Genomic DNA, 12,242 nt, shown 5'->3' with positions numbered 1-12,242 from the left:
GTACTGGACCGAAGTTTCCGCAAGGATCCGTAGCAAAACGGCCTAACGGGTCCCCCCCCAATTCCTTGCCAGGCGCTTCTCCTTGCAGCGACGTCCCATGTGTCTAAATAAGGAAGGGCGTACAGACAAAGAGTTGCAATCTCCACGGTTCCTTGGTAAAACGTATGGCTCTCATTTGCAGCTGTCAGTCTTCTCCATGGGCGGGGCACAAACGGCAGAAATGCAAAAGAATTAATTCAAAGACTATAAGCAGGCAATCGGTTCTTTTTCACGACAACGCTTTGCAGTCGTTAATTTACGGTGAAAGTCATGTCTACTCCAATGTGAGTCTTACTGATTTCAATGAGGCTTACTCCCAGGAAAGCGTGACTAGGACTGCAGCATAAGAAGGGTCGGGGAGGCGGAAAGCGAGACGTACCAGAGAAAAGCCATCCTCCTCTCTCAAACTTCTTTGCTACATTTTAGGGGTTGGGTGCCATTACATTTTTTTTGCGAAGCAAACGCATCCGAAGGGGGCCTCAGTCTAACCCTAACCTGCGTCTTTTTAATCAGCCTTTTCCAACCTTGCCCCTCCGGATGTATGGGGGCATCCGCTCAAGAGTCGTCCAAAACATCAGGTTGGAGAAAGCTGTCCTTAAAAGTCGAGACAAATTCCTGGGCAAATATTTATCCGGCGCATGGAGGCGTCTAATCAGAACCGGCGTACTCACGCAGAACCATCTCAGTTTAATGCGTACCTCTTTGGCATGAAGACCCGGCAGCTCCGCCTCCTCTTCGCTGCGCACGCTCGCCTTCCAATGCCCGCGACAACAGCGGCAGCAACACACACACCCATGTGCCCGAGGAGGGCGCGTGCGTAGATGAAAGTGGCCAGTGGTGGTAAGAGGTAGGAGCCGGAGTCGCGGCGCGGACGTCAGTGCGTCATGACGCCGTGTTGTCAGTAGGTGACCTGCTTTTGAGCGAGAGGCGTAGAGAGAGCCGGAGGGGAGCAGGTAAGAGGCGGGCAATTCTGGAGCCGCAGTAGGGGGCGCTGTGTCAAGGGCAGCTTCTTGGGTGAAGGAGACTTGAAAGGGGGCTTTTTGGCGGGACGGGGAGTGCAGTCCCCGGATGTAACTGGAATAGGTTAGGGGGCTCTTTAGGCAGGAATAGGTTAGGGGGGTGTTTAGGTGGGAATGGGTTAAGGGGCTCTCTAGGCGAAAATAGGTTAGGGGGCTTTCCAGGCAGGAATAGGTTAGGGGGCTCTTTAGGTAGGGTTAACAGGCTCTCTAGGTGGGAACAGGTTAGGGGCATCTCTGCACATCACATGAGTAAAGCCCTGTTTAGGGAAGCTTTTAATGTTTAATAGACTGTTGTATTTTAATATTCTGTTGGAAGCCGCCCAGAGTGGCTGGGGAAACCCAGCCAGATGGGTGGGGTATAAATAAATTATTATTATTATTATTATTATTATTAAGTAGGGGCCCTTGTTTGCATGGTGAAAATGTGGTTTCTTAATTTCCCCAGAGGGGTGTTGGTGTGGCAGAGGGGTTGGGGAAAGGGAGAGGGCATCTATAAGCAGATTTGAAATTGAAACACACACCTGCACATTAAAAAAGAAAGAAAAGAGTGTGTTGTGGCAGCATGAGAATGAGAGTGGTGTAATTGTGGTAGAAGAAACACTTGTGGGGTTATGAAAGGTTGCTCTTGGCGGTGGAAAGTTTGTGCTACAAGCCTGAGCCTGCGAGAGGAAAGGAAGCCCCATTGCACTTCCTGGGGCTTGCTGCCAAGCAAGTGTATACAAGATCGCAACTGTAAGTCGGTTGCAGTAAATGCAACAAAGAGGCTTGTGGGACATGAAAGATTAACAGGCTTAACGGGGACTCTGGTCCCTGAAAGCTTATGCTGTGAGGCTCTTTGACGAGTTTGCTGTAACAGACTAAGAGTCTTGTGGTGCCTTAAAGGCAAACAGAGTTGCTATAACCTTTCATAGACTAAAGGCTGCTTTGGTCCAGAAAAGCACATGCCACAATAAGGCCTTGGTGTTTAAGGTGTCACAAGACTCTCTTAAATGGGGTGTATGCATGTTTTGGAGAAAGTATCCCCTTTAGGGAAGCTTTTAATGTTTGATGGACTATTGTATTTTAATATTTTGTTGGAAGCCGCCCAGAGTGGCTGGGGAAACCCAGCCAGATGGGTGAGGTATAAATAAATTATTATTATTATTATTATTATTATTATTATTATTATTATTATTATTTATAAAGCAGTGGGGCTTCTCTGGAGCTTTTTCAATCAAATGTGTAGTAATGTTAAGGCAGTAGATGGAGATTTTGGTTGATGGTGATCAGGAGAGCAAGTGAGAGGTAAATCAAGATGTTGTGATCCTGGGAAGGTGATCCTGACAGTGCAAAATGTATGAAAGGGAAGGAAGGCTTTTAGACTGTGAAAGTAGCCTGGGTGATTTTACAGGGGCAGATTGAATAGGAAAAAAGAACAGGTACAGGATACCATATACCAGAGGTTTTCAACCATTTTGAGTCCGTGGCTCCCTTGACCTTCTTTCTGTGGCACCCCTGTGGGGCTCAGGAGCCCAATTATGTCAGCCCTTGCCTGCCAAGTTGGCAGCCTCTTACCCTTTTTCAAACACCCTCCCTTGTGGGGTGTTCCCTCAGCGTCCTCTCCTCTCCCTTTGGGAGTCTTCTGGGCAGCTGCAGCTGCTGCCCCAGTCTCTGAGCTGCCCCCTCCACCCCAAAGAGAGGTGCCTCACTGCCCCACAGGGGCCTGGGAAGCAACCCTTACCAGCCCCAGAGGCACCATTTGCCTGGGGAGCTTGTAGCCAGGGCTGATGCAATGATCAGCTGTGCAAGCCTTTGGGAGGCCGAGATGCAAGAGGGCATCAGAGGAGGAGGGAAGGAAAGAAGGACAAAGGCCAGTGTTGCCTGCGGCACCCCTGACTATCACTCAAGGCACCCCAGGGTGCCACAGCACACTGGTTGAAAACCATTGCCATATGCCATTAGATCTAAAAATTGACCAGTACTATTGATTGGGGGAGGGAGGAGAGTTGGTTCAAAACCTGATAAAGTGGACTCAAATTGGTTTCAGTCTGGAACAAAAACAGATGTTTATATTTGGGCAGGAAAGGTATACTCGCAAGATTCTATAGTGTTTGTATGTTCTCCTTCAGAAGCTGAGTATCCACACCAGTGCATCCACAATGCCTGGGATGGTGATGTTTGGAAGGCGCTGGGCCATTGGAAGTGACGACTTTGTCTTCCCAGGAGCCTTTGAACTTTTCATCAGGGTGATCTGGTAAGATTTGTTGCTTAACATATTAACGTTGTCAGTAACGAACTAGGCACTACCTGGGGAAGATAAGCACTGCTTAAATTTTTAAAAAGGGGTTTTAGCAATTGAGCTCATGTAGAAGTTGTACCTAGTCCCCTGGGAACTCTGGTCTTTCTTGTGTCACACTGATGTAATGGTTTCAAAGTGAAAGGAAACCTTTCTGTGCGTACCTGTCTGGTTTTTAAAGCAAGTTCTGGGGCAAAGCAGTAATGAGCTGCTATTTGAGTCAAGGACTGTAAATAAGGGTGTGTCTGTAAAGAGGTTTCAGTCCTGTTCTAACTGTGGTTAACTCCCAACCAGTGGGCTGAAGGTAAGCTAGCTTGGAATCTAGGGAGGCGGTTGGAGGATGGATGGCGGCCAACAGATTGAGGTTGAATCCTGACAAGACAGAAGTACTGTTTTTGGGGAACAGGGGATGGGTGGGTATGGAAAACTCCCTGGTCCTGAATGGGGTAACTGTGTCTCTGCGCAGCCTGGGAGTCATTTTGGACTCACAGCTGTCCATGGAGGCGCAGGTCAATTCTGTGTCCAGGGCAGCTGTCTACCAACTCCATCTGGTACGCAGGCTGAGACCCTACATGCCCGCAGACTGTCTTGCCAGAGTGGTGCATGCTCTGGTTATCTCCCGCTTGGACTACTGCAATGCGCTCTGTGTGGGGCTACCTTTGAAGGTGACCCGGAAACTACAACTAATCCAGAATGTGGCAGCTAGGCTGGTGACTGGGAGCAGCCGCCGAGACCACATAACACTAGTCCTGAAACACCTAAATTGGCTCCCAGTACGTTTCCAGGCACAATTCAGAGTGTTGGTGCTGATCTTTAAAGCCCTAAACGGCCTTGGCCCTGTATACCTGAAGGAGCGTCTCCACCCCAATCATTCTGCCCAGACACTGAGGTCCAGCATCAAGGGCCTTCTGGCTGTTCCCTCACTGCGAGAAGTGAAGTTACAGGGAATCAGGCAGAGGGCCTTCTCGGTAGTGGCACCCGCCCTGTGGAACGCCCTCCCATCAGATGTCAAAGCGATAAACAACTATATGACATTTAGAAGACATCTGAAGGTAGCCCTGTTTAGGGAAGTTTTTAATGACTGATGTTTTGATGTATTTTTAACCTTTTGTTGGAAGCCACCCAGAGTGGCTGGGGAAACCCAGCCAGATGGGCAGGGTAGAAAATAACAACAACCACCACCACCACCACCACCACCTTTCTTGCATCCTCACAAAACTACAGTTCTCACCTAACCTAGATCTTTATTAGAGGAAGATTCTAAACTAGCATTACTGCCAACTAAGCATGCCAGTGTCACAGTTAGCAGTAAATGTTGGAGCTGGCCTCAACATGGGCAGCATACCTATATGCTAGTTGTGAAAAGGCTGCATAATCAATTGCGTTGCCACAATTTTTTTTAAAAAATGTGTATGTTCCCCATGCTGATCTCCATCAGCTGTACCATTTAGTACTCTCAAATCCCCCTGCCTTGTAAATGAAACTAAACAGAGTCCTACATAATTAACATTGTGTACCTTTGGAAACCGTCCCAATGAATGCAAGTATCTGATTCCCATATCGGGTGGTAATGGACTTATACACTTAAATCATTGCTCCTTTGCATGCATTGAAATCTCCTGCAGTAAGGAGTGCAGCAGGATATAAAGGTTCTAAGTCAGGCATCCCCAAACTCGGCCCTCCAGATGTTTTGGGACTACAATTCCCAACGTCTCTGACCACTGGTCCTGTTAGCTAGGGATGATGAGAGTTGTAGTCCCAAAACATCTGGAGGGCCGAGTTTGGGGATGCCTGTTCTAAGGCCTTGATATAGTTGTCACAGATCGGATCTAGGCACTCTTGGAGGAAACTGATTTTTCTAGATGTATATAAGTTGGGATTTATGCCCGTTTTTGGCACAGAAACTGCTTGAGTTGCCCTGTATGATTACCTTTGTTGGGAGAAAGACAGGAGAAATCTGACCCTGTTAATTCTCCTTGACCTCTCAGTGACCTTCAGTACCATCAACCATGGTATCCTTCTAGAGTGGCTATCTGAATTGGGGGTGAATAGCACTGCTTTGTGGTGGTTTCAATCCTACTTGGATGGTTGTTTCCAGAATATGATGCTTGGGGAGTGCCGTTCAGTCACATGGAGTGTTCAGTGCAGGTACAGGTAGGTAGCCGTGTTGGTCTGCCATAGTCAAAACAAAATAAAAAATAAAAAAATCCTTCCAGTAGCACCTTAGAGACCAACCAAGTTTGTTCTTGGTATGAGCTTTCGTGTGCATGCACACGAAAGCTCATACCAAGAACAAACTTAGTTGGTCTCTAAGGTGCTACTGGAAGGATTTTTTTATTTTGTTTTGTTCAATGCAGGGTTCCTTGTGGTACAGTCTTATCCCTCAAGCTGTTTCACGTCTACATGAAACCACTGAGTGGAGTCATCTGGAGTTTTGGACACAGCTCTACTTCTCCTTTACTTCTGCAAGTGTGACAACGGATGTACCGGACCAATGTCTTGCCTCAGTAATGGAGTGGATTAGCCAATAAACCTAAATTCAATCCAGATAAGATTGAGGCACTGTTAGTGGGTGGTTCCCTAGACTGGATGGATGGGAGGTGGCCTGCTGTTGATGGGGTTACACTTCCTCTGAAGGAGCGTGTTCGCATCTTGGGGGTTCTTTTGGATCCATTGCTGCCTCTTGAGGCCCAGGTGGTGTCAGCGGTGCAGAGTGTCTTCCATCAGCTTTGGCTGGTGGCCCAGCTGGACAGGGATAGGCTACCTTCTGTCATCTGTGCTCTGGTAACATCTAGTTTAGATTACTGCAGTGCATTTTACGTGGGGCTGCCTCTGATGATGAAACTTCAGCTGGTGTAGGAGGAGGAGAAGAAGAAAAGTTTGGATTTGATATCCCTCTTTATCACTACCCGAAGGAGTCTCAAAGCGGCTAACATTCTCCTTTCCCTTCCTCCCCCACAACAAACACTCTGTGAGGTGAGTGGGGCTGAGTGACTTCAGAGAAGTGTGACTAGCCCAAGGTCACCCAGCAGCTGCATGTGGAGGAGCGGGGACGCGAACCCGGTTCACCAGATTACGAGACTACCGCTCTTAACCACAACACTACAATTCAGTAGTCAGGTTGCTCACCAGGGAAAGACTGAGCATATAAGAATCTGTGAATAAGATATGTGATCTGCTGAAGTGGAAGCAAGGGTGCCTTCCCTTCTACACTCTCCTTTCTGACTGCTATAGCTGTGATCTGAGTGTGTCTTCAAAATGTTGCAACACCCTGTTCTGAATTCATTAAGCTTTCGTTTTCACGATGCCCTGGAATTTTACACTTTTTCAGCAGCTCCTGCTAGCTATCTCTCCTTTTTGCTCTCAGGCTCTTTTGTTCATAATTGGATGAGAGAGGTTAATAAGAAGAATATTTATAAGCTGGGCTTCTCTCCTGACATTTTGGGCATTTATGGGTTAAGAGGAAGGCCAAACCTGTTATTCAAAGATCAGTAGACTTAGATCAACAGCATCTGATAACTGCAGCTAACAAATAATTGTTCTCTACTTCTTAATAGCTCGTTAAACTGTGTAGAATCATGGCAGCTTTGTACTTTGCGCCTTAACTGTCTCAAAGTATAGGAGAGCATTTAACTTTCCTCATTGTAATTTGCTGCCTTTGGCACTGTTAGAAAGACAATTCAGCAAAAACCCCAGGAAATGAATGAGCGTGTTGGTGTGGAGCTGGAGCAACAAAATCTGTTGAATGTGCTGTCCTGCACTGTGATTTATATGGTGAGTGTAGTGAGAAATTGATTCTCCCTCTACAAATAGCTCTTGCAGGAAGATCCCTGAAGATTCAGTATTGTTTTACTTACAGTAAGTAATGTTTCCTTCTGTATTACTGAAAGTGCTGCCGTTTTTTCCTGGCTTCGGTGCAGATCAGGAGAAATTTTCTGTTGGCATCTTGAGACAGAAAAAAATGTATATTTCTTCCAGGTATTCTCTAGGAAGCACCTCATAAATGGAAAGCAATTGATAAAAAAGAAAGAATACCTATTGATTGTTTCCCCCCACCATGAATTGGTCCAATCTCCATTTGTTGTTGTTCAGTCGTGTCCGACTCTTTGTGACCCCATGGACCAGAGCACACCAGGCGCACCTATCTTTCACTGCCTCCCGCAGTTTGGCCAAACTCATGCCAGTCGCTTTGAGAACACTGTCCAACCATCTCACACTCTGTCATCCCCTTCTCCTTGTGCCCTCCATCTTTCCCAACATTAGGGTCTTTTCCAGGGAGTCTTCTCTTCTCATGAGGTGGCCAAAGTATTGGAGCCTCAACTTCAGGATCTGCCCTTCCAGTGAGCACTCAGGGCTGATTTCTTTAAGGATGGATAAGTTTGATCTTTTTGCAGTCCATGGGACTCTCAAGAGTCTCCTCCAGCACCATAATTCAATCTCCATTTAAAGCCATGTAAATTAGCGGCCACAGATTCCTCTTTGTGGCAGCAAATTGCGTAAGTTAGCTATGTGCTGTTCCTCAGATCCCTGTCAGACCACAACTGCATTTAGTGGCAGGCAGCTCTAGCGCAACCTGAGCATTTTGAGGGCTGTAGCCATGTTGAGAGCAAAGCAGTGAATTTCTCTAGCTGTCCGTCGCAGTTGAAAGCAGGTTACTAGATCAGCAGTGGGATGCCGGTGGACCTACATCCAGGCACTTCTGAGCTCATTTCCATAAGTCTTCCGAGGCAAGTCACACAGCAGCAGTCGGTGAAGAGACGGCACTCTCACCTGATCATCCATCACCTGTGTTGCAGCTGGTTCCTGGGAAATGGGGGTGCCGAGGTGGGGTGAAGTTTGGGTGAGCACCAGCTTGCTGCTCCCCTTCTACCTCTCAGTAACTAGCAGCAATGTGGGCGATAGGGAGGTCAGGTGAGCACTGCCACCCCACTGACAGCTTGGCTGAAGGTACAGCCGATGATCAACTTTCCCAGTCAACTTCCAAGCTTTAGAGCAAAAGCTGCTTACATTTTAGCTAACGAACTCTCAAGAATCTAGCCTCAATCCTCATTCTTCTTATCTTATTTTATCTTATCTTATCTTATCTCCATTGAATTCAGTTGGATTTCCATCTGAACAGGAATGGTTAAGGCTTGCGCCATGGAACAAATGCATATTTTGGGTTGAATGCACCATTCTGATTTTACAGCATGCCCAACCTTGAAAAGCAACTAGCGCAGTTTTCAGTTTCCTTCAGAGGTTGCTGGTGTGAAGCAAAGGGCATTTGGGAAATTGAATTGATGAGTGGTTTTGTAAGATATCTAAGGTTTAAGGAGAGGGAAGCTTTCCTCGAGAATGACTGTCACTGGAAAATAATTTTTTTAAAAGATAGATGACTTTTTTTACCAAATGCACACTGCTTGCTTTTGTGTTCAGTTTACCCCATGGAAATAAGGCTGTGCAAGGCAGATCTTGTTTGTGTGACAGTCTCTGGTATACAAAAATGCTGTCACTCAGGCAGAGTTAAGTGGTTGTGTAACGTTAATTACTTGTTGCAGCACAACAGAAGGTTTCGGCTTTGCTATCCCTGAATGAGGTTACTTAATTGATTTAAATTGGTATGGTTGTTTTGAACAATAGACATTACGGTCTAATGCCTTATTCCCCCCCCCCCCCCGCTGCATTGTAGTGGGAGATGCAATAACCTATCAGATTAGGCTAATTGTAGGAAATTTCTTTTTCTCTGTACCCTTATGAATTAGTTTAGTGAAAATGCAACTCTTGGATGAAATGAAAAGGGGTGGAGAATGTTTTTCAGTCCAGGGGGCACATTCCATCATGGGAAGCCTTTTGGAGGCCACTTGCAAGTAGTTGGTGGAGCCTGAAGCAAAAGTGGGTAGAGCAATTATTAATATACTGTACTTACATGCTACCTTTCTACTTGAAAGGGATTCAAGGTGGCTTACAGCTAAAATAGAAACAGCAAAAAATATGGGGGAGGGGGGACTCAGTCATTAAAAACAAATTAAACTTCAATGGAATTAAAATGTGTGTGTACACGTCATTACAATAAAAACAGACAGCACTAGCCCTTTCGATACAGCCAGTTCCCAAAAGAAAGTATTCACCAAGAGCGTGAGACTCTTACTCTCAGGGCTATGAGTTTGAGTCCCACGCTGAACAAAAGATTCCTGCATTGCAGGGGGTTGGACCAGATGACCTTCGTGGTCCCTTCCAACTCTACTATGAACGTGCCAGTGGAAGGACAACAAGGAGGGAGCCAGTCTAATTTCTCTAGGAAGGGAATTCCAAAGTTTGGGAGCAGCCACTGGGAAGGCCCTCTCCTACATCCCTACCAAGCGCGCCTGTGAGGGTGGAGGGATCGAAAGAAGGCCATTGCCTGAAGATCTTAAAGCCCAGGCAGGTTCATATGAGGGAATATGGTCTTTCAGATAGCCTGGACCTAAAATGCATAGGGATTTATAGGTGATAACCATCACTTTGAATTGTGCCTGGAAACACACTGCTAACCTGTGGAGTTGTTGTAGCAAGGGCTATAACCAGCCCCCAGTCAACCATTTGGCTGCAGCTCTTCAAATGCAGTCCCACATAGAGCATGTTTCAGTAATCCAGATGGGGTGCAACTAAGGCGTGTGTCACCGTCGCCAAATCAGGCATTTCAAGGAATGGGCTCCTTTATGCAATAGGCTACATTCCAGGCCAGATGTTTTCGTGCGTAAACACACACATGTACTTTTCCATGTGCTGGCCAGCTGGCAGGAGGCATTATCAAAGTTCAAGGACACTTTCCAACAAGGAAAATCCGCTGATGTGGGTGCAGAGTAGTGCCAGTGAGAGGAATGGCCCTGGGGAGGGATGTATCCTAGGGAAAAGTCCCAAGGGCCACATTTGCCCCCATATCTGAGGTTCCCCACCCCGTATATTTATTCTAAGTGTATTAATATAGGATTGTACTGAGGATCTGCATCATGGCCCAGACTTCCTTCCCAGCTGACGTCTTGTGCCATTTTTTGTTTTTTTGTTCTCGCAGGTGGATTGGAATTCTGGTTTTGTACTCCATCCACAAAGGGCAGTTTAACTGTGCCGGTGGAGCGTTGCTGCACAGTTACCTGCTGGTCCTCCTCATTCTCCTGGCAGCCATAATATGTGCTTTGTGTTCTATTTTGTATGTCAGCATGCAAGGTGAGTGGCATTCTGCATTGCATTACAATTGCTTAGCCTTCTGTATGAAAAGCAAAGTGATGCTGCCCGTCCAAACTGCTCTCAAACTGCCAATTAAGAGGCTTGGCATCCAGCATTAATGCAACAAAGGTGGCTGGGGAGGCCCAGCCAGATGGGCAGGGTATAGATAGTAAGTTGTTGTTGTTGTTGTTGTTGTTGTTGTTGTTGTTGTTGTTGTTGTTGTTGTTATTATTATTATTATTACTATTTTATTATGAATGCCTTGGCTCCTGAACGATCGAAACCTGGAAGTGATTGCCTGCCTTGGTTTCCAGATGTTTTAGAAGTTGAACGGACTTCCAGAATGGATTTCGTTCAACTTCCAAGGTATGGCTGTATGTCTCTTAGGCGGTGAGCTCACAACAGGCAACTGTTTTGTTGTGAGTGCATCGTGCAGCATCCAGCAAATGATAATTCTCGGTGTTCAGTTGAAATAATGGCAGCAATGTTTGGAGATCGGTTAGTAGTAATTCTCCCCCCCCCCCCACCGATTATTAAACCTCAGCCAGAGGAAATATTTTTCATTTTTAAAGCATTTCAGGGATGATGCATTTTCCCTTCCTCCCATGGGATACATGGCAGCACTCACCTTGTTACCTGCATTTAGATGTCAAGTTGAGACTTATTTTGTGCTTCAGGCCTTTGGAATTGGCCCAGTTAAGAATGGCACCCCCCACCCCACCCCACCTCCGCTCCTGAATTGCTGTTTTACAACGCACGTTGGTTTTATGGTTTTAGGGGATATTGCCCTATTACATATTAATGAATTGCTTGCGTGCTGCCCAAAGAGCTTTCAGGCTGACGGGTGAGATATAAATGCAATAAATAATAACCTTTGAAGTTCGTGTCAATTATTTTTTTATTGGTAATAAAAGGCCATAAGATATTAGGTAAAGGTATAGGTACCCCTGACCATTAGGTCCAGTCACGGACGACTCTGGGGTTGTGACCCTCATCTCGCTTTACTGGCCGAGGGAGCTGGTGTACAGCTTCCGGGTCATGTGGCCAGCATGACCTAAGCCGCTTCTGGCGAACCAGAGCAGCGCACGGAAACACCGTTACCTTCCCGCTGGAGTGGTACCTATTTATCTGCTTGCACTTTGACGTGCTTTCGAACTGCTAGGTGGGCAGGAGCAGGGACCGAGCAACAGGAGCTCACCCCGTCACGGGGATTTGAACCGCCGAGACCTTCTGATAGGCAAGCCCTAGGCTCTGTGGTTTAACCCACAGCGCCACCCGCTATTTATTAAATATGTGCTATTCAAAACATATTCTGTATACATGTGTGTATGTCCCATTAGAGGTTGTGTGTGTGTATCTCATATGTTTGTGTGCGTTGTATCCATTTGTGCAGCCGAATTTTGCCCTCCTCACTTCTCCCCTGCAGCCCTCCATATATCCTCAGAATCTGCTCTAGAGGGTTGAGGGTTCATGGGGAGAGGACAGAACAGTCCCATTGGGCACAGTCCATATAAAATCTGTAGGGGTGTGTGTTCTTTATTGTAATCATTTTCATCAGGAATAATTTTATTATCGACAGGTGGTATAGGTATTTATTAAATTAATTAATTAATGCATATTGACTCTCTTATAGTGTTTCCCATCCCGAAGGGTCAGGTTCAGTACCGTATGTTGTTATCAGCCAATCAGTGAGTGGCTTATCGCCACAATGACTTTGTTCCACCACA

At 46.4% G+C, this 12,242-nt stretch overlaps 1 protein-coding gene across 2 annotated transcripts in view; it reads left to right on the top strand.

Moving 5' to 3' along the window:
* Positions 1-832: 832 nt before the first annotated feature.
* The window catches only part of DAGLB (diacylglycerol lipase beta), a 30,898-nt gene continuing 19,488 nt past the window's right edge, over positions 833-12,242 (top strand). The window contains exons 1-3 of one of the 2 annotated variants that reach the window (XM_033167094.1): positions 833-940; positions 3,167-3,291; positions 10,364-10,515. In XM_033167094.1, the coding sequence (XP_033022985.1) occupies positions 3,197-3,291; positions 10,364-10,515 (247 nt within the window). In that variant the 5' untranslated portion in view covers positions 833-940; positions 3,167-3,196. Of the gene's footprint in view, positions 993-3,166; positions 3,292-10,363; positions 10,516-12,242 lie in introns of both variants that reach the window. The other variant, XM_033167093.1, reaches the window with a different exon arrangement.

Source organism: Lacerta agilis, chromosome 13 (assembly GCF_009819535.1).
Source record: "Lacerta agilis isolate rLacAgi1 chromosome 13, rLacAgi1.pri, whole genome shotgun sequence".
Lineage (NCBI taxonomy): Eukaryota > Metazoa > Chordata > Lepidosauria > Squamata > Lacertidae > Lacerta > Lacerta agilis.
Note: the sequence above shows the minus strand (reverse complement) of the source record. Positions and strands in the feature narration are given on the sequence as shown.